At 52.9% G+C, this 24,622-nt stretch overlaps 2 protein-coding genes across 3 annotated transcripts; one reads left to right on the forward strand and one right to left on the reverse strand.

Moving 5' to 3' along the window:
* Nucleotides 1-1,722: 1,722 nt before the first annotated feature.
* Nucleotides 1,723-12,206, reverse strand: PRPF19 (pre-mRNA processing factor 19). Its single transcript, XM_047692019.1, has 16 exons — nt 11,971-12,206; nt 10,133-10,282; nt 9,881-9,957; nt 8,763-8,904; nt 8,606-8,679; nt 8,425-8,487; nt 7,320-7,361; nt 7,121-7,195; nt 6,741-6,816; nt 6,474-6,583; nt 4,740-4,895; nt 4,447-4,516; nt 4,134-4,219; nt 3,630-3,800; nt 3,402-3,507; nt 1,723-2,235 (listed from the first exon to the last, which is right to left on the reverse strand). The coding sequence occupies exons 1-16, from the start codon at nt 11,987-11,989 to the stop codon at nt 2,138-2,140; spliced, it is 1,515 nt and encodes a 504-aa protein (XP_047547975.1). The 5' UTR covers nt 11,990-12,206; the 3' UTR covers nt 1,723-2,137.
* A 4,065-nt stretch (nt 12,207-16,271) lies between these two features.
* Nucleotides 16,272-24,250, forward strand: TMEM109 (transmembrane protein 109). Of its 2 annotated transcripts, none has more exons than XM_047693060.1 (4): nt 16,272-16,426; nt 20,957-21,201; nt 22,092-22,194; nt 22,632-24,250. In XM_047693060.1, exons 2-4 carry the CDS (start codon nt 20,965-20,967, stop codon nt 23,021-23,023), a joined length of 732 nt encoding a protein of 243 aa, XP_047549016.1. In that variant the 5' UTR covers nt 16,272-16,426; nt 20,957-20,964; the 3' UTR covers nt 23,024-24,250. The 2 variants fall into 2 exon arrangements, with proteins under 2 accessions (XP_047549016.1, XP_047549015.1); XM_047693059.1 differs by lacking the exon at nt 16,272-16,426 and adding an exon at nt 16,580-16,709.
* The last annotated feature ends 372 nt before the right edge of the window (nt 24,251-24,622 follow it).

A 24,622-nucleotide genomic window follows, 5' to 3' on the forward strand; every position in this document is an offset into this window, starting at 1 on the left:
GAGAGAATGTACGTATCGTGTCCAGCACACAGCTGGTATGAGGGCACGGATGGCAGGACGGTGTGGAAAGCGTTTCAGGGTTTCTAACCAAACATGCGGCTCCCAAGGCCAGAAGAGCAGGGCCAGGTTCCAGTTCCAGGACGGTGGTTTGGAGCAGGGTGAGGGTGGGACTACAGTCCCTTTGAGATTCTCTGAGATGATTTCCAAGCCCCTCCGCCGCCAAAAAATGCACGTAAATGAGGACACGACATATGCTCCACACCACAGCGCCCCTCCTAACCCCACAGTCCCCAAGAACCTCCCTTTATCTCTTCAATGGTTTTCCAGGCAACAAAGCCGAGCTAACAGCGCCCATTCACGTCTAGCCAGGAACCAACCAAGGGCTCAGTGCCGGGCTAGGGGAGGTCCAGCTCCACCCTTCCCCACCTTGACCCCGAGGCCCTACCACCTGCAAACCGCAGCTCCAACCTGTCCTCCTTTTGTAGGGTGTCCGGCCTCAGGAGAACTGCATGACCGCTCTTTTCTTAAAAAGGGACAACCCCACATTTTTCAAACCAGAATACCCAAAATTGATCTTTGATTGGCAAATACTGGAAAAGCTCTAGGTGTTCAAACGCCGCCTCGTCACTGCCTGTTGGGCATCTCTGTGAGAACTGACCCGAACTACCAGGCCAGTGCTCAGAGCTGCCCGCAGCCGCGCCGTCTGCCAACAGCTACAACTCTGCCGTGGGTCCCAAAGGCAAGTTCCAGGGACAACCACAGACACACACACACAAAGGCTGTGCTAGTCAAATACCTGTGAAAACTGGGTCAGTAAGTTCAAAGGTTTCTTTCTTGCAGTTTTCAAAGGCCTTACTAGCCTAGCAAGCATTGTGGGCCTCCAAGGCAGAGAACAGCATGCCTGAACTTTCTGGACCACGGAACGCTGACCCAGCAGAACACATGCAGAGCTCTTCTGTGGCACTTACAGGATCCCCTGTGCTTTGCGCCACTGCCCCCGGCCCCAGCGCAGTACCTCACCAAATCGTGCCCCCCCCCACACTCCCACACAAGCCCCCGTCAAGCTTCCAGTCCAAGAGGCTCCGGGACTGTTGTTGTCCAGGGTCCTGAAGACCTCCCTGGCCCACCACCCCTGCCCCTCCACAAACACTGGGCCTCTCCTTCCTTCCCCTCCGCACACCTCCATCATTCCCCTTGGACACCGCCCCTGCCAACAACACCCCTCCTCCCTTTTGCCAATAAGCACTAAGGTTTCAGCGTCGTTACCGCGCGCAAGAGGCCACCCCGCCTTCAGCGGCCAAGGAGCTCTGCTTCCTCTTCCAGGAGAGGCATCAGCGACCTGATCTGTGTTTATTTACTGTACTGGCTGTCTTCCCTGGAACCGGCTTACTTCCAATGTTCAAAAGCCAGAGTTTGGAAAATCCTTCAGATTTAAGCCGGCCGGGGGCAGGTTGTGCAGCACCCACAGTAATGACGCCTCCGTGATTTGTTCACACTTCCTCACCAGTAAGAAAAGGCTGTTTTGCCCTCACGTCCCCTTCCCCTCTTGGCTGCTGTGGATGGAAACCCCACAAGAAAGTGGCTGCATGAGAGTGACAGGAGACCCTGTGAAACACAAGGTCAAGGCCTGCAGGGCCGTGAAAGTGTCCTTCTGGCAGATGTGCTCCCTCCCCACCCTTCCCAGCGTGGTTTTCCTCTTACAGACACACACAGGGGGGTGCGGTTTATTGTTTTCTTTTTTTAATGAAACTAAATCACTGCTTACAAAAACCTGCAAGAGTCCTCACGCCCATCCCCTTCACACTTCCCTTGGCTCAGCCTCTCCCCATCTCCCAGGAACTGAAGCTCATGAACGCCATGAGGGGAGAGGCCCTGGGCTCCGACCCGAGCCTTCCCAGGGTGACAGTTCTACCGCCCATGATCCTTCCTGTCAGGCTGAAGGTGGCATGGAAGAGGGTGGTCCCCGCTGCCATGGCTCTCAGGCCACCACCCGGACCAGAGTGAAATGATGTGACTGCCCCGCCCCAGAGACCCCCCCTCCCTCAGTAGTCTCTCCCCTCCCTCCCCCCACCCCCCCTCCCTAATTCTACCCCTCTACTGAGATGAGGCCCGGCTCCCAGATCCTAAGGGCCAGGGCCTACAGACTGTAGAACTTGAGGCTCCTGTCCATGCCCGTTGAAGCGATGAACTTGGCGTGGTGCCCAAAGGCCACCCCTGTGGTCAGGCCGCTATGCTCTGAGGAGAGAGACAAGAGGCAATGGTGAGGCTTCTCCCGCTTGCTTGGGGCCGAGCACTGACCCTGAGGACACGCTCCTAAATCCATCCAGCGCTCCCGGGTCAGTGCTCATGTACTCTTTCCCCAGTCAGCTCTACACCCAAGGGCAGGGTGCCAGTCCGACCTGCACACACACCACAGGTCCTTACTCCACGTCTGGCACACAGCATGCGCCTGGGTGCTGAGTGCAGAGAGGAACGTCAGCGCCCCCACCTGAGCTCTCGGAGCAACTGCAATTCTGCTCAGTTCAAGGGCTAGAAGCCACTGAGAGCTGGCAGAGGGCAGTCTCGTTCTCTGCCTTCTCACAACCTGTTTTACAGATTTAGCTAAGTTTTCACTTCGGTTTAAAACCTCACTGCTCATCCAGCTGGTGTATGTTTATACTTTGTAGTTAGTTCTAACTCCTTGTTTATCACTGGGACAGTCCGTTAGCCTGTTCTAGCTCGGGGTTCCCACTTAGGGAACCTGAGCCCCCAACAGAGCACAGCGCTGGGCCAAGGGCAGAAGAGGCTGGGTGACACGCAGCCCTGGATTCAGGTAGTTCGTGAGCAACAAAGCAAATTCCTTCTAGATTTAGGGGTAAAACCCGGAGCTCCGACTACAGAGCCCAGGCTGTGCTTCCAGCCTCCGTCCTGCCTCCCTCCCAAGGCAGAGATGCAGTGCTGAGCAACGGCAAATCCTTACTCCAACCCAGACACTGTTCTATGTTCTACATCCATACGTGTGTATACACGTGGATGCATGTCATATACACAGCTACTTCCTGTCATATATGGACATGTGCACGCCTAAACACATAACTTCGTATGTGTACGAACTCACCTTCACCTCATGGCCACCTGGTGGAGTACACACTGTCAGCATTCCCCAGAGAGGCTAGGCAACTTGTTCAATGCCACACAGCCTGAAGTGCACTTGAAGTGGTAGAGCCAGCACTTAAGGCCCAGCAGTCTGACACTCGAGTTCACTTTCTTAGCCACTCAACTCTACTGTCTCGGGTGGTGATGGAAAGCTGCCTAGGCAACCTCACGCCCGCCCCTAGAAATTCCTAGCCTGGTGGTATTTGCCCTCTTCGTCCTGGGCCAGGGCACACGGGCGCCTTGGGGGCCCAGAGGTCAGACCCTACCTGTGAAATGAAGAATCTCTGTCCACTGTTTGCAGATGTAGATCTGGACATCCGTGCCCCCAAGCGCCAAGTAGGTGCCACTCTGGTCAAAGATCAACGACTTCACCTGCCAGAAACAGGACAGAGGTCACACGGGAACAGACAGGGATACACAGAAGTTGGATCACTTCGGTGAATAACCAACAACCGAGGAGCTGCAGCGACAGAGCAGGGGCGGGAGGGGCCCACCTCGAAGTTGTTATCCAGCTGCAGCGTCTTGAAGTTTTTAAGCTTGCGCAGATCCCAGAGCTTGACAGAGGAATCATCAGCCGCTGTGGCTAGGTAGTAGCCATTCTCCGAGAAGGCAATGCTGGTGATAGGGCCCGAGTGGCCGGGGAAGTTGGCCACGTTGGTGCGCTCCTATGGTTGGAGGATGGGTAGCACAACGTCACCCACTGGTCACGAGAGGGAGAAGATGGAGTTCGCCAAATGCCCACCTCTGAGCCATCCTCCTCCACGCTTCAGGGAAGGACCACGAGCAAGAATGGCGGAAGCAGATGGCCCAGCCCAGGAACCCCAGACCACACCTATCACATCACATCACATCTCGCTCTCTGTCTCACACACACACACACACTCCACCCTTGGGAGCCCCAACCCCCCCCGCCAGGGCCAGGTGCCATCAGCACCTAATCACACTGTGTAGTCAAGGGCTCAGAACCTGGGCCTTAGATGGAGGCTGCCATGTCCTACCTTCAAGTCCCAGATCTTGATCTGCGAGTCCATGGTGCCTGTCCCAAAAATGAGTCCATCGGGGTGGAACTGCGCACAGGTGAGAGCTGTGGGAGAGGGAGACAGAGCTGTGGTCAGAGCCCACAGGACAGACAAGCACAGAGAAAAGACCCTCGCTCTTCACACTGCACACTGTGCCCAGCACAATGCCTGGCACCTGGCAGGTGCTGGCAGTTAATGTATTTTAAGAGAAAATGAACAAGTGACAAAATAAAACATACACCTAAACGAGAAGCAGCAAAAGACAGAGGCCAGTGCCTCTGAAGCAACTTACAGCAGCCAGAGGTCTCATCTGTCACCTTGGTGAGCACACGCCCTGTCTGGATGTCAGAGAAAGCCCAGTACTGAAAAAACAGAGACAATGGAGCCAGTAAGAAAGTGGGTGCCCTTCAGGAAGGCAGGGACCCTTGTTCGGCAAACCCTGACCAAGCTAGACCCTCCGAGCAGAGGAACGTCCTCCTCTGGGGTTCTGGGGAACCAGCTGGTGTTGGCAAGATGCTCCCTCCTCCCAGGATGTTAAAGCTCGGAGACCAGCAGGCCTCTGCAGTGTCCAGGCTGACACCACACCTGGTCATCAGAGGAGCTCAGGAGATAGTCCCCAGTGGCATGAAGGCTGAGGCCTGTCACAGCGCTCTCATGTGCCCGAACAACCTGCACACAAGAGGCATTCGGGACCGACCAAATCCTGATAGTAGCATCTGGAGAGGCAGAAAACACCAGCTCCTGAAAAGAAAGCAGAAGAGATGGACCACACAATTTTACAAAACCGGAAACAGCCACAACCCCAACAACTGCTACTCTTTCAGTCCTGTCCTGCCTAGCACCATCCATCCACCCAGTGATGCCTAACAGAGCCGACAGTAAATGCTATTTAAAATGGTAACTCAAACAGCAGCGGCCTAGATGAGGAAGCCTATCTAGTGCTAAGAAGGACAGCTGCACAAGAGGGCAGTTTCCCACGCCCTGTTTCTAAGACCAGAGCGAGCAATGTTTCTAATGCAATTAAGGAACTAAGTTTTTAAATTTTAGTTTACTTGGAGCACCTGGGTGGCTCAGTGGGTTGAGCCTCTGCCTTCGGCACAGGTCATGATTCCCAGGGTCCTGGGATCAAGCCCCGTGTCGGGCTTTCTGCTCAGCAGGGAGCCTGCTCCCCCTTCTCTGCCTGCCTCTCTGCCTACATGTGATCTGTCACATAAATGAAATTTTTAAAAAATCTTTTTTAGTTTATTTTACTTTGCTTAAATAGACACATTAGCTAATGGCTACTGGCACGGATGGCATGGGTCTGAGCACTGGGTCTGGGCGGGGCTGCAGGACCAGGACCACTCAAACTTCAGCTCTGCAGGGGCAAGTTAATCCTCAGAAAAATATGGGGCAGAGAGAACCTCCACAGTGTCAGCTACCAATTATTTGGGTTAGAACATTAAAAACTATAAGGTACAACCAACTACCCTATTTCGTCAGTATGATTTCATAAGAGAAATAACAGCACCCAGTCAGCAAGGAAGGAATACTTTCCCCCTGAAACGCATTTAGTTTTGGGGTGCCCAGCTGACTCAGGGGAGCATGTGACCCTTGATCTCAGGGTCAGGAGCTTGAGCCCCACGTTGAGATTAAATTTAAAAAACCTGAAGAGAATAAATGAAAAACAAAAAATACATTTAATTTCACAAAAAATTCATGTTCATCATCTATTTCTAATTTCCTTAAGGAATAGGGAAAAGGCTAATTGGGAAGCACAGACTCAGCAGCTCTCCTACAGTCTCAGACCCAAACTGTCCCAGACCTCAAGACTCAAATCCTGTAAGGTCAGTAATCTGGTCTACTGAGCAGTCTTTGCCCTCTATGCCAGCACCTCTCCATCTACTTTAGCCCACGCCACTTTCAACAGTCAACATCAAGCCCCCACAACCCCACAGGACCATGGGAATGTGGACACACCTGTCCTTCCCACATATGCTAAGTCAAGACTTCGCTGAGCTTGGTTTTCCAGTTCGTATTACAGAGAGCGTAAGGTTTTTCCTTTCCCTAACATAACGTAGGTCTATGAATAAGCTTATTCAAGCTCTCCGTTTCCTCTCTTCCCCTGGTCTGAAGGCCACTGCTCTAGGAGGTTCTACAGAGTACAGGGCAACCCCATGACTGCAAACAAAGGCCTAGTGCTCAGCATTCTTCCTTGGGCCTGATTGACTTCCAAGAGCACAGAGCAGGGCACTGGGTAACTGGGCCGCGACCCAGACCACTGCAACAGCAACCGCTGCTCAGGAAGGAGGAGCCCGGGTGACTGGCAGAACCCTTTACCTGGGAAGGATGAAACACCACACTGGTGACTTTCTTGGTATGGCCTTTGAGGGTGGCCAATATTTGCTCAGAACTCTTGTCGAAGACGACAACATTTTTATCCGCCCCACCTAAAAAGGACCCAGATGAGATCCAAAAATGAGTCACGCCCACCTGGGTCCTCTGCTGAAGAAGGTACTTTTGTCCCCAGGTCACGCAGAGGACAGGAGCATGCACCTTCCCCACCACCCTCCCCGCCTTGGCCTGCTGGGCCCAGCCAGCTCTCACCAGTAAGGATCTTGTTGGTGTCGGCAGGGCAGAGGTCCAGGGCCAGGATCCCAGGAATGCTGGCGCTGTGCAAGCCCTGAGCAAAGTGTACAACATCAAACCCAGTTGTCGTCGAATCCAAACCAGCCATAAAGCCACACAACTCCCCCATTCCATCCCCAGCCCCGGGGAACAAGAGTGACTTCTGTTCCTCACCCGCTGCACCTGGCCTTCTGCTCGGACACAGCACCGCCCTCGCGGCATCACTGGGAAGGCCAGCACTGGGGCAAGAAGCCGGGGCCCTTGTGCAGTCCTATGGCCACCGCCCTCCACGCTGGCTGCCCGCCCCAGATACCACAGGGGCCCCCTGCGCCACAGCCAGTGGGAACCCGGCTACTCACCACGTGGGAGGCCACTTGCCGGTATTTGCTCAGCTCCTCCGGCTTCACCAGCTCCTCTGGCACCGTCTTCCCTCTCTGAGCAGAAGCGAAAGGCCCCCAACGAGAGCAGCAGTGAGTGCAGGATGCAGCGACTCCCCCTTCCCCAAGGGTGGCCGCTGCCTCCACCGACCAGCTCTCCCCTGGCTCTGGGAAGACTCACCTTCTTACGCTCCGTGGTGAGCACAGTGGCCTTGTCTTGAAGCTGGGCAAGAGAGAGAACAGGTGCAACGGTGAGACAAGGGATTTTGCCAGCTGGACGTTGGTCCCATCTCCAAGCGTCACCTGCACTCATGATCTGCCAGTTCTGAGCTAAGGGCTTACGTGCATTCCCTCTTCTTACTCTCACCCCAATTTGATGGGGGGGGGGGGGTGCTGCTACCCTTACTTCGTAGAGGGGACACTGAGCCTCCGAGGAGGGAGGTCACTTCCCCAAGGCCTCAGCAGTGACAAATGGCAGAGCGAGCACCTGAACCAGCTCTGCAGAGCTCCCAGACCAGGTCTACGCCATCGAGAGAGTGGAGATGCAAGGTGAGCACAGACAAGACACAAACCACCAACTCCTACAAAAGGCGAGTTCTGTGAGTACAGCAGGGCACTGGCCCTGGAATCCCACCCGCTCTGCCTCTCAATCTTTTTTTCTTTTTTGAAGATTTTATTTATTTGACAGAGAGAGACATAATGAGAGAGGGAACACAAACAGGATGAGTGGAAGAGGGAGAGGCAGGCTTCCCACAGATCCAGGGCTCGATCCCAGGACCCTGGGATCTTGACCTGAGCCAAAGACAGACACTTAACAACTGACCCACCCACGTGCCCCTCTGCCCTTGAATCTTAGTTTCTGGTTCTTTATCTGTAAACCTAAAAATGGTCATTCCCATTCTGTCTCCCTAGAGAAAACACATGAGAATGTGTAACAAAGTGTTTCACAATCTGCAAAGAACCCCCATAACAGTAAGAGCTACAAGTTGCACTTACCAGGAATTACAATCTTTTAAATTCTCACAAGTCTATAAAGTAGACACTGTTACTCTCAGTTTAGGAACAAGGAAAATGAAATACAGAGTTGGTTAAGTCAGCCCAAGGTCGGCCAGCTCCTAAGAGGTGACAACACAGCATGAACACAGGCAGTGTGACCTGAGTCTGTGCTCTGCCCCGCTCTGCCTGAGTCCCACGTGGCTGGGATTTCTAGTCAGACAGGACTCAAGGCAGAGGGTGAGAAGTGAGGGCCCACAAACAGTCCAACCAAGTGACTTCCCACAACTTACCTTCTGAATAATCTCGGGGGTCATTCCCACCAGCTCGCCCAAATCCATCGGCTCGCCTGCACCCTGAAGACAAGAAAGTTAAAGGTGAGGGAGGCACAGAAAGCCAAAGACCCTTGCAAGAGAGCCACATGTGACACTGCACACAGGGGCTGCTGATGGTGGGGGGCGGGGGTCCACTCACCGCAACACTCGGCTGTGAACTTGGCACGGCCTGAGGCACGATGAGACCGGCCTGAGGCTTCAGGGTGGCCAGAGCTGAGAGAGAAGAATACATTAGAAATGGGGTGTCACAGAGCAGGACCGGCCCAGAGTGGGGGATGGTAGGGCAGGGGCAGCACCTTCTCGGGCAGCTGTAACTTCCTTGGTGAGACGGGCTATGACACGGCAGGCAGCATCGTGCTGGTACAGAGCGTGGGACAGCTCCTGGCGGGTTGTCTGCAGCTGCTGGCGCAGAGTGAAGCTGTGCAGCATGACTGCGTCCTGGGGAAGGGAAACGCCACTGTGAGGGGGTGGGGAGGAGCAGGGAGCACCCGGTGGAAGAGTCAGCCCTTGACCAAGAGGATACTGCCCAGTATTCCCCCAGCCTGGACCAGTATCAGTAACCCAAGAGGTCCAGGAGGGGCCGGGAGTGTGCTGGTAGCCGCTCTGGAGCTGCCACCGCACACCAAACACGGGGCACAGGGAGCACTGGGACCCCACTCTTTCCCATCCCATCTTCTCCAATTCCCTGGCCAATCTCAACATCATGCCGTCACCTCCCCAACAAGGGAAGAGGAATGCCGCTGTTGCCTTCATTGTGTCGGGTACCGTACATGACAGTCGCTCAAGATGTGTTCACTCAGTCGTCTCTCAGAGAGCCTACTACATACAGTGCGGCTCTCGGCGCTGGGTTTACACTGATGAACAAAACAAAACCCTGGGGCACCTGAGTGGCTCAGTTAAGCGTCTGCCTTCGGCTCAGGTCATGATCCCAGAGTCCTGGGAATCGAGCCCCACACTGGGCTCCCTGCTCAGCAGGAGCCTGCTTCTCTCTCTGCCTGCTGCTCCCTTTGCTTGTGCGCTCTCGCTCTCGCTGTCTCACTCTCATTCTATCTCAAATAAATAAATAAGATCTTAAAGAAAAAAAAAATCCCTGATGTCACATTCTACTCTAACCTTATTCTAATTCTCCCTCAAGCCCTGAGAGATTGGTATAAATCCTTGTCCTTTAGTCAGGAAAACTGGGAGTCACATATGAGCAATTTGCCCAAGGTCACATGGCAAGTGAGGAAGGGAGCGAAGCGTGGAACCCAGATCTGTGTGAGCGTAACAACCAGGCTCCGCCACTATCATCCTGCCCCTCAAAAAACAAAATAAAGCGAAACAAAACAAGACTCCATCCTTCCCACCCCAAGTCCTAGAGCACTGATCCCCTCTCTTCAAGTACAGAGACACCGGTTCTCTTCCGGGGACTCACCCACTCATCCTGCAAGGCTTTCAGAATGGCTGGGATGCTGGTAGCGGAGGGAGGTTTGGGCCGGATTGGGTGAGCAACTGCCAAGAGAGGGAGAGCGCGTATGAAGAACCGTAACTCAGGGACTCTTCCTCTCCCCCACCTCTTTCCCCTACGTTAACAGAACACCATCTCCTCCTCCAGTGCGCTGGCCCCACCTCCCAGCCTCTCAAGCTCTGAGCTAAAAGCTCTGGACAGAGGCCAGCCACCAGGCACCTTTGATGTCGATGAGCTGCTCCTCAGACAGAGGCTGGTTGTTGATGGGGTCTGTGCCGTTCTCTGCAATGTACTTCTCAATGAGCCGCCGCTCGTAAACATGATTAGAGACGGGGGACACGCACGGGTGCTCTGGCACTTCATTGGAGACTGTGGAGAAAAGGCAGGCAATCAGCTTGGGGTGGTGAAAGGGACTTTGGACAAAGGGATGCCTCACAGGCACCTAGCCCCGGCAAAACCACAAGTCCCCACATTCGACTGACAGAAAGCAGGACATGACACTAGCTTTGTAGTGTCCTCAGCATCTTTTCAGCTACATAACTAGCTTCTTTCTTCATCATTCCCCTGACAGAGAGTCAACCAACAATTACCGCGTTACTACTATGTGCCACACACCTACAGAGCAGTCAATAATCCCTGCCCGTCTCCGTTTGGAACAAGGACACCCAAGCACCCATTATACTCTGGGACACAGAAATACACATGGCCCCTCAAATCTCAGTCTAGAACCAAGATGGATAATCAGACAACGAAATTACAAAGCACCGTGAATATGTTACATTAAGAAGAAACACTTAAACTGCATTCTCAAGTGCCAAGCCTGATTGTAAACATTTTCTGTAGGTTCACTCATCCTCACAACAACCCCCAACAGACGTATCATGGGCGCGCCTGCCTCGGTAGGCTCTGCACCCCTGAGGACAGGGATTACAGCTGGTCAGACTTCCAGCACAATGCAGATGCCCAGCAGGCATCCAGTACACATCTAACAAAAACATCTAAGCACAATCAAATGAAAGGGAGGATGGTGCTGGCAATATGGGGAAAAAACCTTCCTCGACACTGAAAGAAAACAATCCATGTGAAAATATTTTGCAAACTTTAATTTCTTCACTATGAAAAATTCCTTTTTCTGGCCCTCATTTCCCTTTCTCCCTTCCTCCCTCATTCTGGATTCATGGAGAGGTTCTGAGAAGAGCACAGGGCTTACAAGTTGGAAGCAAATGGAGAAAGGGATGTTCTAGTAACCTGATGACACAGAATGGGAAACATCTGCGTGCCGCATTAAAATACCAAAAGGAAAGCCCCTACAGGGAAAAAAAAGCATGGATCTGGGCTGGGAGAAACCACCTCCACCGCACAGCTCCGCCACAGTCTCCCCCAGCCTTACATCCTCATCTGCAAAACCCCCATCTTCCTTTCTGCTTTGGAGAATTCTTGTGAGGATAAAATGAGATCACGGACTCGGAAGCGCCGCGTCGACCAAAGGCTTTACAAATGTGCGCTGTGTTTGGTAGTCGTACAGAGGGAGCCTGGGAGGCTGGGAGCCAGGGACCTGGATTCCAGCCCTGTCACTGCCTCTAACTCGCCGTGTGACCTTCGCAAACTGCAGAATCTCTGACTACCCGAGCGGGACCTCAGACGTCATGCAGTGCAATACCCTCTTTTTGCAGGTGTGGAAACTGAGGCCCAGAGCCTGCGCTAGATCACAAAGCCAATCGGAAGGGAGATCCTGCACAAGCCCGATTCCTACACCACAGCTGCTTCCCTGCACCAGCTCCCTCCATCCAGGGCTCAGTTCACTGCGTAAACCAGGTGCTTGGCCTCAGTGACGTCTGCGACAATAAACTTGAGGCGTTATGTAAACTGTGAAGCGCTGCGCAAATGCACCCCACGCCAGGGAGGAGGAGGACCCCCGCGCTGACAGGCCGCCGCCCAGCCCCCAGGGAGCCCTGTTTTCGCCTCCGCCCCGACCCCCTGGCAGCAGAGGCCCGCAGCTCCTCCCGCTCCGCGCTCCGGCCCCCTGCGACCCGCGATCGGCCGCAGCCGACACTCACTCGAGCAGATCAGGGACATGGCGCCGTCGCTGCGCTCCCAGGCGCCTCACACCGGGCTCCGGGATTCGCTTCTGCGCCCCCGCGGGCCGCTTCCGGTTCCCCGCTGCTTCCGGGACGCTCCGCGACTAGCGGGGAGCGACCCCGCCGAGCGATGTTCGCGTAGCGCTTCACGTGGGGCTGCGGCCGCTCGCGCGCCTCAGCCTCCACCACCTAACGGAAACTGCCCTTTCCCAGAATGCAACCGGGCAGGAAAGGGCCCGCCAGGGAACCTTCGGCCATTTCCGGACCTACTCGTTGCCTTCCGTAAAGCGCTCTCGAGGGCTGGGGCAGAGGAGGTTCCAAACTACATTTCCCACGATGCAGTGGGAATTTAAAGCCAATGCGTTGAGCAACACTTTGGGGAGACCTGCTGTTGCGCTGGTCCATGGGGACGGTATTTCGCACAAACTTTGGAGTGTAAGTGAATTTCCTAACACACTTTTTAAAAACGCATCTTCCTGGGGTCTGCCTTAGAGAGTCTGCATTTTTAGTGCGTGCCCCCACGTGATTCTGAGGCAGGTGTATCTCCGGCCACCCTTTGAGAGACGCGGCTAGGTGCCCGGAGAAGAAAGCGCAGGTGCAGAGGGGGAGAGAAACCAGCCCTGAGGGAAAAACTGTTCTGGCCCTGCCTCTACTACCAATTTGCGGTGTGATCGTGGGCAAGTCATCACCTTCTCTGCCCCTTTCCCGCATGACTGCCAGGCCCCTTCCAGCTCAGATCTGTCGGGTTCTAAGTGGCTGTCTGTAAGAGGTTCTAAGGAATCATGGACGGAACACGTGGTGTGGGCTAGAAGGGATCCAAGTGTAATCAGTGACGTCGTCTTGGCTGAAGAGGGGTGAATGAGCTGGATTTTTACAGGTAGGCAATATTCAGATAGAAGGGAAGAACAAAGATCCCAAGAAGAGGAAGAGCTTGAGGAAAAGCTTGGAGAGAAGAGTACAAGTTGCAGGTATGAAGGGCAGCATGGCATAGGAGCCAAGAGCAGTCTGAAGTCTGAAGCCAGATTGCCTGTACTCTAATCCCAGCCCACCCAGCTAGTAAACTGTGTGAACTTCTCTGCCTTAATTTCTTCATCTGTAAAATAGGGGGAATAATACCAAAGGTTAAATTAGCTCATAGGGTTGTGAGGAGTTAATATTTAAAAAGTGCTTTGGGGGGCGCTGGGGTGGCTCAGTCAGTTAAGCGTCCTCCTCTTGATCTCAGCTCAGGTCTTTATCTCAGGGTTGTGAGTTCAAGCCCCGCTTCTAGCCTACTTAAAAATAAAATAAATAAAAAGAGCTTTGGACATTGCCTGGCACATAGTAAGTACGATATACATATTCGTGTTTATCACTATCCCTGAATCCAAGCGAGACTGTCCAAACTACTGTTATGTCTCCCCTGCAGCAGTAAATTAACATCCTAATTGGTCTTGCTTCCAGCCTAGCCTTCCAATCCACTTTTTACAGAACAGCCAGTGATCCTCTTCCCATGAAAAATCTATTCCTGCTACTCCCCAGGCTTTCCAAATTCATCCAACAAATATTAATTAGGTTCCTCCTAAGTGCCAGACTCTGCTCTGATAACTAGAGATACAAATGGTGAACAAGGGTTCTGCTCTCTTGAAGCTTACATTTTTGGGGGGGGGGGTGAGGTAGCAAAGACAGTCAACACATCAGAAAAAAATTCCAGAGAGAGGTAAGTGCTAAGAATGAAACAAATCAGAGAAAGATGGATAGGAGGTGGTGCAGATGGGAGAGATGGGCTGCTTTAAACAGGGTATTCAGGGAAGTCATCTCTGAGGAGGTGACATTTTTGTCAAGACCTGAATGAGGGAGACTGTTTCTGGCAGAGAAAACTTGCCCCCAACTCCTGCATCATCTAGCTCCTGCTGACCTCCACCACCACACTTCATCTTGCCTCCAGCCACACTGGCTTTTCAAGTCCTTAAATTAGCCCCTCTGGCTGATTCCACTACTTGTGCCTGGCACACCTTCCTCCTCTTTCCTCCCCACCTATTCCCTCCAAAGTGAACTTCCATCTCATCTTAAATGGCACTTTCCCTGGGACCCCCGACTGAAGTTGACACCCCCAACAGCACCCTGTAATTCTCCTTCAAGCCGTTCTGGAAACTATAATCATTTGATGATTTAACTGCTTACAGGTGTCTGATCTCTGTGTTCTCCACCAGACTGTAAACTCTGTGATACCAGGAACCATCGTTGTTCTGGTCACTGTTTCCCTCAAAGTCTAACGCAGCACCTGACACACAGCGGGAACTTCATAGCTGCTGTTGGGTGAATGACAGGCTGTCCGACACCAAGTGTCTTGAATATTTGGATGTGATAGGAAATAAAATGGATCCATTTAGTCAGGGCCTTGAACCAGAGGCTAGTTAGACTTGATCTGGCTGGTAGCAGAACAGGAGCTGAACTGTGGAGTGATAGCTACACCTCCCAAAGATTCCTCCAGAAGACCCTGGATGGCTTGGAGGAGGACAGACTGGAGGAAGAGAGCCAGGAATTCATTTGTTGGACAAATCCTTGTTGAGTACCCACTGTGTGCCAGTCAGGCACTATCGTGGGTGTTAGGGATACCACTGTGAGTGAAAGCAGAGGTATCCCTATACTGAGGAGCTTAGGGCTGTGACTGAAGAAGGGAGAAAACAGGGAGTCCTTTCAAGCCTTGTGAATTTCAAAAGCCAGCCCCTCAGGGATAGAAAGGATATAGGGAAATAAATTTTGGAATAAATACTGCAGATAAGAACTTGATCTCAGAGTCCTCCCCACTCTTCCAGTCTCAAACTCCCACAAGGGAGCTAAAGATCCCCTAGGCAAGGAAGGAAGACATAGTAAAAAAGGGATATATGGATAGCCATAGGTAACACCCCAAGGGAGGAGCTCTATGCCTTGCTCGCTCAGCCAAGTCTGCTGCTACTCGAAACTAAGGGAACTTAGGGGACATGTTGGCCAGTAACCCAGAAGAAGCTCCATTTCTCTGGTAGATTTAGTGGCAACCTGTGTGGACAAGTGACTGAAGAGTAGGCAAGACAATGCAGTTTAACTGACAGGATTCATAGCACTTCGGCCCCATCTTTTCCAAACATGGTGTACACTCTGAAAACCAAGGTGGGAAGAACCCCAAACTGTTTGAGAATTGTTTCTACTAAGATGAAAAAGAGCTGAAAAGAAAGTGATTTGAAATAGTGGGGATGGGGGTGAGGGTGAGGAGTTACATTTCTTGCACAAGAGTCTGTGACCCCAGTTTGGTAGTCCTACAAATCAAAAACATTTCACAAACAAATGTAAATTTGTAACTGTTAGGAAAGCTGGAAGGTGAGGCCCAGGATGCTACCAGAGCCTGTTCTGGAAGAAAGAGAACCTTAGCTCAGGCAGGAAGATGGGTGAAGCTGAGAAACATCTGAAGAAACAACTGGAGGAGGTGATGGGCTGGTTGCCGGTGAGTTGTGTAGTCTGAGAAGAAGGCATAGTTAGAAGGCTGATCCAGGAAGGATGGGGAAAAGAGTTCTGTTTTAGGGTGTTGAGCTTCAAGAATTGTTTTAGCATCTAAGGGGGAGCTTCCCTAAGGCAGCCAATGTGAGAGAGGTATTCAGATAGTGACTTGGATTTTTTTTTTTTTTAATATTCACTCTCATTACTGATTGACTCTCCACACCCTACTGTGAAATGAAGTGGTATTTTTAGGACTGTGTAGGAAAGCTGAAAAGCTAAGGTCAAGAGGGATGAAGCAAAGTGCCTAGAATGACAAAGTAGGCAAAGGATCATCTCATCCCAAACTCCTGTTTGTTCGCCTTCACGATCTTGCTTTTTTTTCGTAGAAATGGGGTCTGGGTGTTGCTTCTTTTCCTTCTCTAAAATTGAATGAACATTCGGGAGCCATCTGCAGGGTTTGGGTGTGTAACTGCTCTCAGAGGGGCGGATTCAACTTCCCAGCTCCAGTACCTCTTACTGCTCCTCTCTAACACCTTTTTCCTTTGTGCCTTTTTAGCGGGAAAGTTCCTCAAGAGATCAGGTGCCTCTAGATTAGAACTACATTTCCCACAATGCCCCACGAGGCACTGATGAGCCCGAACTACATTGCCCGGAATGCTGAGGTATTGAAGAGATGGATAGGCTTCGACTCCAAATTTCGAAGATCCACTTTATTTACTTCACACCCCAGTTATAGTCACTTCTTCCCCCGTTCCTGCCAGAAACTTCCCCGATCCCACTCTTTTTTGGTGGGAATCGTGATCTAGAGGGTAGGGCGCATGCGCCCAAGGCACAGGGTTTGGGCTGGGAGGGGGACCGGTCGGTCCCGGGCTCATCCCGCCTTGCGCGTGCGCAGACGATAAACCAACGCCCGGGAGTTGAGGCGCGGGTTTGGTGGCGCGTTTTAGCGAAGTCGCACGTGAAGGGCAGTAGTGGCCGGAGCCGGGTGAGTGCCAGTGGAGACCGGGGCTTAGGGGCAGAACGTGGGACGGGCAGGCGGCAGCCGCTGCAGGTGGAAGCAAGGCGCGGCCTCGAGGCCTGGCGAACACACGTGGGGAGGGGTCCGACGGCGCCCGGCGGGGGAAACAAACTGGGGACCCGGATCCTGGTTGCTATGCAACAGGGGGCGTCGTTACTAGGTAACAGGGAGGCACGCGTTTCCGGGGTGAAGAGGGTTAGGCGCTCTCCGCACAGAGGTCCGGCTGAGGCGGGGCTGCTGCCAGGCTGGGGTAGGAGGCTAGCGCTGAGCCCCTCGATCCCACCCCGTGGCCCAGCTTGCCCCGGCCCAACTTCCCACCGCCATGCTTTGAGCCCCCGGGGTACCCCTACCCCTTGGGGGTACCCCGAGCCCATGGGCCGTGCCGCGTCCCTTGCCAGCGACACCACCCAGCAGGGCTTGGCAGGGGACTTGCTGTTCGAAATAGCACATGCTACTGACACCCTGTCTGGGGGAGGCTGGGCCCTGGGGAGGAAGCTGCCCCTTTGCCCGTCGCCCTGCCCCCAAACAGTTGCTGGGCAGCAGCTGTCAGGGGCTTAGCGGGGGCTGCCCCCACCTGCTGGGATGCTGACTTCATTTTCCTCAGTGGCAGCTTCACCCCATCAAGGAGCTTCCTTTCAACGCAGCTGTGCTTCTCCGGTGGCTGCTGCCTATTTGGATCAACTTTAAAATAAGCCTTCTCTTCCCACCTCTCCCTTGCCACTCTCGCAGCTTCTTGGAGGGCTTCTAATATTCATTTCACAAGCATCTATTAGTCATTGTTCTGCGCTAGGCACTGAGGATTCAAAAAAAAAAAAAGTTGTCAAGTCTAACCGGAGGCGCTCAAAGTCTCCTGGGGGAGGCTGGCCTGTAAACTGCTCGATGATGCTACAATGTAATGAGTGGTGTATTGACAGTCTGTGTGCTGCAACATTTCTGTTGACCCTTAAGGTCTACAAAGCTTTGCAGAAATCCGCAGTAGTTCTTAACCCTGCTTAACCCCATTTTGCATTGAGGAGATTGAGACTCAGATTAAGTAATAGGCATAAGGTAGTGGCTTCTAGTTTGTGGCAAAACTGAGTCTAGGATGCAAGTCTCAGTTCCTTTGTCTGCTGCCACACTTTGGAGGTTTCGCCTAGAACAGACTTCCTGCGCTGCTGGTCGCTTGCGGCAGCTGTCCATTTATACATCAGAAATCTTCCAGGGGCTCTACAAACAAAATCCTTAGCCCTTCTTTGCGAGAGTCTAAGGTGGACCCTCGTGGGGCAGACATCCGTGTTTGAACAGGCTCCACGAGCGACCAGAGCCCAGAAGCCCTGCCCCACCTGGGCAGCTCTGGGCAATGATGGGGAAAATCAGGGCCACCAGAGGGCACTGAATCAGCTGCCCCTCCTGCCATATAGTGATTCATGGTGTGAAAGGAAGCTAACCAGAGGAAGGAGCCTTGGCAGGGGGTGTGTGGGCTGCCCCACCCTGCCCTCTCGGCAAACCACAGCTGAACATATATGCCTCCTCACTACGGTAGTTAAGTGAAGCAGTTTTCCAGCTGAGCCAGGTTCTCCTGGCCCTGCCTGAGCCATCTTACAGATACCTGGACAGAAGGGGCAGGTCTCCCTCAATCTTTTGCCGTCCTCATACCTCTTGGTACCAAACCAGGACCTCTAAGTCCAGCAGGTGGGTCAGCTCCCATTAGGAATCTGGATGTCCACTCACTCTGAGCTCATTGGTATTTGGTGGAACTTTCAGTGCCTTGAGAGCAGGGACCGTGTCTTTCTGAGGCAGCAGAGGGATGTGGAACAAGCAAAGAGGCAAGATTTAGATCCTGGGTTCTGCAGGCAAGGCCCAGTTCTGTTGTGTGAGCTTGAACAAGTCACTTGACCTCTGTAAGCCATGGTTTTCTGAGTAAAATGTGGAATCACAGAAACTTATCAGGCTGTCATAAGAGTTCAGTGACAAGAAGAGATAAGCCCTTTTTAAATTATAAAGCACTACACTCATACACAAATAAACATATTCTTAACAAGATACAGACACACTTAACTGGGGCAGATGGCCACTTGCATATATAAGTATGAATACACACAATCACACATGTACAATTGGTTGTTATTGAGGCCAGGCATTGCAGGAGATGATGTTTAAGACCTACCTGCTTCGCCTCAGAGCCCGAGACGGAGTAAGCTCTTGACTGCCATGGCTTCTCTTTATTGAAAGTTTTTGATTGGGCTGCAGTGAGGAGGTGTAATGACAGTCTGATTCTTGCTGCCTAGAAATGACCTAGAAGAAATAAGAAGGAAGCCTGTAAAATAAAACAACTGGAAGAAATGGACCAGCCAGTGATCTGCACCCTTAACTGCAAAGGGCATGCTCTAGAATCCTGCTAGATTTGGTTTCTGGTGCGCTTCAAAAGATCAGCTGGCAAGGCAATGATGGCCTCATGGGGAGGGTTTATTCCAAGGTCCCCTAGTTCCTGTTGACTGGGGCAGACGGCTGCCTGAAAGTTGAGGCTAGCACAGAATGCCGGAGGCTGCCTTGGGGGGAGCAGCTCACATCACCCTGACCTTCTAGAACAGAGGAGACGACATCTGATCCGTCCTGGTGGAGGTCCTTGGATATAGGACCCAACCCAAGATAGCAACCCTGCTCTTTAAGTTCCCAGGGTGGTTATGACCCAGATAGCTCAGGAACTGACCTGTGCTTTCCTCCTGTCTGGCCACTGGCAGGCAGGAACCATCTGGTTCTTGATTTATGCCAAAGAGTAGAATAAAAGGCTTCCTGGCCTGAGGTTGCTCCCCATGAATGCGTGTTTTGCAGACTTGCTTGATTCCACAGACCCCAAGAGGAACTTAGGGCAGCTGTTTCTGGGCCAGAAAGTGCTCTGATGTGATATTTTTATAACTCTTTCTCGGACTCTCCTTCCCACTAAGTAAGAATGGGCACATCTTCCCTCTCCTCCGTCCCAGTGCCTCTCATTTCTGGCTATTTCTGGTAACTGCAAACATTCCAGATACCTAGCTGCCCCTGTGTCAGGGGCATGGCTTAGCCTCTGATAGTCGGGTTTGAATCATGGAGACTCCCTGGAGCTACAGGTTCATTGCCTAGCCTGAAAGAACAGGGGATTTGCTGGTGCCGTTTGACATTTCTCGAGCACAGGGGCAAATGGAAGATAGACTTGGCGAGCACTCTCTTTGGCTAATCCATACCTGCTTTAATGAATCGGTGCTTGCTGGGGCCTTAACTTGCCTGTAGCATCACGTTGGGCGAGTACAGAGCACAAAGCAGTTAAGTGAATTGTCACCAGTAATTCACGGAGATGACTGGCAGATGCCAAGTTGATTGTAGCTCATGAATAATCTATTGTGTGACTTTCTAAATCACTTTAGAGACTGATTTTGGAGATGACACAGCTGGGTGGCATGTGCAAGGGCGCTGCTATCAGGTGCACCTGGGTTCGAATCCTGACTTCCCCACTTATTGCTTCTCCCACCTTGGTTTCTTGAGTAAAATGGAGGAAAGTGACAATGCCTCCCTGATGCGGTGGTGCTTGTGTGAAATCGGTGGCACATGGTTCGCTTTTTATTAATATCTCTCCCTAAAGGTTGCGCTTTAACCCTTTGCCTGCCTTGGAGGCTGGGGAGTTGAGACCATTCCCTGTCAGCGCATCTCTGCTTGGTGCTGTGGAATCCCCTGGGGGGCTTTTGCAGGTCTAAGCCCAAGTCCTACCCAGTGACACCAGGACCTCTGGGCTCGGGACAGAAGCATCAGTAGTTTGGAAGCTCCCAGGTGACTCCGCTGAACAGTCCCAGTTGAGATCCCCTGTGTTCCCTTCACTCCCAGTGTGTGCACAGTTTGGAAGTAGAGGCCGGGGTTCAAATCCTGTCCTCTCTGCTTAGCCCAGTGACCTTGGGCAGATGCCTAACTCTTAAGTCTCAGTTTCTTCTCATTGTCACCAGGAGGGTGAGGAGGCTAATACCCACCTCGTACAATGGTCCGTCCTACAGAGCAGATGGCATATATGCCATTTTTTCTTGCTTGAGCACATCCCTGAGTGCTGCCCTTTACATCATTACACAGCAGTAATCATATTTGTGTGCTATTTTTTAAGCTGTTCTTTTTTTTTTTTAATATCAGCTTTATCTTAAGTAGATTATAACTTCTCTGGGGACAAAGCTTTATAGTCTTATGCTTTCTTTTATACTCACAGCACCTAAGACCCAGAGATGGGCCGTTGGATTTTTAGAACTGGAATAATCCTAGATCTTCTCACCCACCCGAAGGCATTGAAGAGTACTTGCTGGTTAATTAATAGGCAGGTGGTAAAGAATGTGAAGGAGGAACCCGTGAACCAGATGGTTGTGCCCAGCTGAAGTTGAAAGGCCCACTTCTGCCTTTCTCAGCTAACAGGATGGGGTTGAGGAGGGTGTTGGGGCAGGTCATGGCTGGGACAGCCGCTGTCTGTGCCGGTTTTGGCTCCCTGCTCACCCTGTGCTTTCCTGGCAGACCCAGCCATGGCAGGCCCAGGCAGTAGCTCACCGTGGGGCAAGCATGTGTTCAAAGTCATCCTGATGGTCCTAGTGGCCCTCGTCTTCCTCCACTCAGCATCATCCCAGTCCCATGCAGACTCTGTGCCCCCAGGCCGGCAGAAGAAGGAGGCCCCAGTCGATCTCTTGAGCCAGATGGGCCGCTCTCTGCGGGGAACACTGGATGCCTGGCTTGGGCCAGAGACCGTGCACCTGGTTTCCGAGGTAAGGATGGTGGTCCCTGCTGTGAGCACACACATCGAAGAGAGAGAAAGGAGGAGACGTTCGTGGTCACCCCGTCTTGGCTCCACATCCTGTGTGTGTCACAGTCCCTGGTGCAGAGAGCCCCTTCATTCCAGAAAATGAAGCCAGACAGTACCTGTTCTTTGCAGTCCCGTTGTTTGATTCCTGCCCTGGAGCTGTTAGCCCTTTCCCTTCTTCCTGACCTTTCTTGTCAGAAAGCCTGGGAAATGAGCCAGTCTTCGTAAATCCATGTTGCTGGATCACGATAGAGTCTGACTTTGGTCTAAATCTGACCTGAAGTCTTAAATTGGCAAAATATCAAGACCTGAATCCATGCCTTCCCCTGTAGAGGGAGAAGTAGGTCTGACTCTGGGGCTTAAGGCAGGGCTGTCTCTTCTCACTTAGGGCATCCCAGGTATGGCATCACATATTTTCCATAGGATGTTCTAAACAGTTGAAATGATCATTTATAAAACCCAGCATCTGATAGAGCTGGTACCTGAGCTTTTTTCATTGAAAAGTCCTAGCCCTTCGAATATGTTGCTTCACACAACTTCATGACTCCCCGGGAGGACCCCAGCTTCACAGGGCGACCACTGGAGAGATTTGATGATTTCCCCACACACATTAACCCACTGCCATCACCAAAGTATTCTGGTAGATCAGTTGAATGAGGGCCCAGATGTCTTGAGGTCCCGAGTTCCAGTTCAGGAAGGACACATGGCCTGCTGTCCAGGCTTGGTGGGCAAACCTCTGGCTGAGAGGGAGGTGGGACATGTTCTTCCAGGCCTTGACCCAATGGGGGTGAGAGGCCTGAAGGAGAAGGAGCGTGATTGATTGCGGACTCATCTTCTGCCCTGCTCTTTCCACAGACCTTGTCTCAGGTGATGTGGGCCATCTCCTCAGCCATCTCAGTGGCCTTCTTTGCACTGTCCGGGATCACTGCGCAGCTGCTGAATGCCTTGGGACTGGATGGTGAGCGCCAGAGAACTGTTCAGGGCTCCTGGAGCTTAGCCTGTCACTTCCTGCTGGTGGGACTTTATCTTTTCAGGGCCCAGACTTTTCCCTAGCTGCTTGACCCCTGCCAGGTTTCTCCAGAGGCAAGCCTGAGAACGGGCTAATGATTGCCAGCACCCATGAGGCATTTGCTTCATGTGAGGCAGAGCGTGGTGCTAAGCCACAGTGTCTCATTTAACTGTTACCCGCAACCCAGAGAATCACTCCCGCTTTTGCATAGGAACTGGTTCAACCAAGAGAAGTAATCTACCCCCAGCCAGCAGGCGCTGAGATTCATGCTCCTATCTTGGTGGCCCTGTGGGAAAGGGGGTTTAGCTCCTCCCCCGTTTTTGGTTCTGGCCCCCTGTGCCCTGACCACCCCAGGTTGACTGATTCTGTGACTCTCCCTTTTCCAGGAGACCACCTCATGCAGGGCCTGAAGCTCAGCCCCAGCCAGGTCCAGACGTTCCTGCTGTGGGGAGCAGGGGCCCTAGTCGTCTATTGGCTTCTGTCCCTGCTCCTTGGCTTGGTATTGGCCTTGCTGGGGCGGATCCTGTGGGGCCTGAAGCTTGTCCTCTTCCTAGCTGGCTTTGTGGCCCTGGTGAGGTCTGTGCCCGACCCCTCCACCCGGGCCTTGCTCCTCCTGGCCCTGCTGACCCTCTATGCCTTGCTGAGCCGGCTCACTGGCACCCGGGCCTCTGGGGCCCAGCTGGAGGCCAAGGTTCGGGGGCTGGAGCGGCAGGTGGAAGAGCTGCGCTGGCGGCAGAGGCGGGCGGCCAAGGGGCCCCGGGGTGTGGAGGAGGAGTGAGGAGGCTGCCAGACAAGGACACCTTCGTCGAACCAAAGAGCTGCACTGCTTCTGGATCGCCTAGCACTCCTTCCAGCCCCCCGCCCCTTTCTTGCCTTGTCTCTGAACTGTCAGAGCCTTCAACCCTGCACCAGACCCTTTACTGAGAAAGAGGGAGACCATGCCCCATGCTGGTTGGCAGGGGCCCTGTCTTGGGAGGTTGCCTGGGATTGGTTGTCTTAACCCTTTCTCTGCTCCCTGCCTGCCTGTCAGGCCGGGTTGGAAGGGCCCCCCTGTGGCTTGTGCATCTGCTCTCAGTGGACATCACTGCCATGGGTCCTCGTGTGACTCAACCGGCTCCCCTCTGCTGCTGCCTTGCCTTCCCCCTGATGCTCTTGCTTTCCAGTCCTTTGGAGCTCTTCCTCTGCCAAGTCCCCAGCTTCCTTCCTCCTGTTTGTCTCCTTCTAGCCCAGCACTCCGCCCAAACCACTGCCCCTCAAGGCATGTTCCTGTCCTCTTCATTGCCTAGCCCTGGGGAAGAGGCAGGGCATATGGACCTGAGGGGAACGGCTGGGGCGGGGGCAGGCGTGGAGTTCCCATGGGGGCTGGGAATGAGGATATACATTGAGTTTCATTAAGTGCCTTAATCCGAGCCAGCAGGGCCCTCTGCTTGCCCGCTGCTGTACTGTATGTAGGAAAGTGCACTGTGGCTGCTTTGTGTCAAGAAGAGAGTTGTCCCTCTCGGAACCTTGATTCCCCTTCAGCCAGAGTAAAAGGTGACTGGTTCATAGGCTTGTGGCTGCAAGTAGGACCCTGCAGTGGCCATCAGATCCCCTGTGGGGATTTCAGAGACACTGAAGGTGGAAGGAGGACTCCTCTGGTCTGCACAGCTCTAGACCGTTCTCCACCCTTCTCCCTCCACTCACTGCCACTAAGGAACCGCTCACCCCAGTGGCCTAGGGGGAGTGCAGGGCAGACAAACCAGAGCTGCACGCATGGCCCCTTCCCCTCCCAAGCTCCAAGATGGGCAGGGTGCCTGTCACCTGAGCCCTCTCCACCAGGGGTCTCATTCTTTCTCTGGGGCTCTGGTGGAGGTGGGCATCCTCTGCCAGGCCCAGCACATCATGTGAAGAATGAATTCAGTGCCCAGTTCTTACTGTCAAGGTTTGATGTGGAATCACAGCTGCAGTGATACATATTTTTATCAGCGCTTGGTTGGTTTTAAATAAAATGCACGCTATTTTATTATCTCGTTCCATATAAAATGTATTTACTCAAAGTCTGGATGGCTTTCATTTCTCCCTACAGCTAAATCCATTTCTGCAGAGCTGCTCAGTTTTCTTGACTTTCCCTGCAGGGGCTGTGTGAAGCTGGTGGAAAGGGCGGGAGAAGCGGGTTGGGGCAAGAAGGCTGGTGCCAGGTACCCTTCCCTCCTGGAGTGTGAGGAATGAGGAAGTCAGGCCCCCTTTCCCAAACTTCCAGGAACTGACCCGCACTGCTGGAGTAGTGCGTATGTGGGAGAGAGGAAGGAAGGGTACCCCTTCCTGCCGCTGTGTGCAAGAGTAGGAAAGGCTGGCCCCAAGACAGCCAGGAGATTTGCCTGCCCTCCCTCCTTCCCTC

The sequence above is a fragment of the Lutra lutra genome, chromosome 10 (genome assembly GCF_902655055.1).
Source record: "Lutra lutra chromosome 10, mLutLut1.2, whole genome shotgun sequence".
Taxonomy (NCBI): domain Eukaryota; kingdom Metazoa; phylum Chordata; class Mammalia; order Carnivora; family Mustelidae; genus Lutra; species Lutra lutra.

What these genes read in the sequence shown, in the direction of transcription:
- PRPF19 (XM_047692019.1), bottom strand. An exon ending in AGTTACAGCTGCCCGAGAAG is followed by an intron (nt 8,680 to 8,762) that starts GTGCTGCCCCTG and finishes CTTCTCTCTCAG; the next exon opens with CTCTGGCCACCCTGAAGCCT. An exon ending in GGCAAGTGGCCTCCCACGTG is followed by an intron (nt 6,817 to 7,120) that starts GTGAGTAGCCGG and finishes CACTTTGCTCAG; the next exon opens with GGCTTGCACAGCGCCAGCAT.
- TMEM109 (XM_047693059.1), top strand. Translation starts at nt 16,595, where the DNA reads ATGCAACAGGGGGCGTCGTTACTAGGTAACAGGGAGGCACGCGTTTCC. An exon ending in GGGGCTGCTGCCAGGCTGGG is followed by an intron (nt 16,710 to 20,956) that starts GTAGGAGGCTAG and finishes CTTTCCTGGCAG; the next exon opens with ACCCAGCCATGGCAGGCCCA. An exon ending in CCGTGCACCTGGTTTCCGAG is followed by an intron (nt 21,202 to 22,091) that starts GTAAGGATGGTG and finishes CTCTTTCCACAG; the next exon opens with ACCTTGTCTCAGGTGATGTG.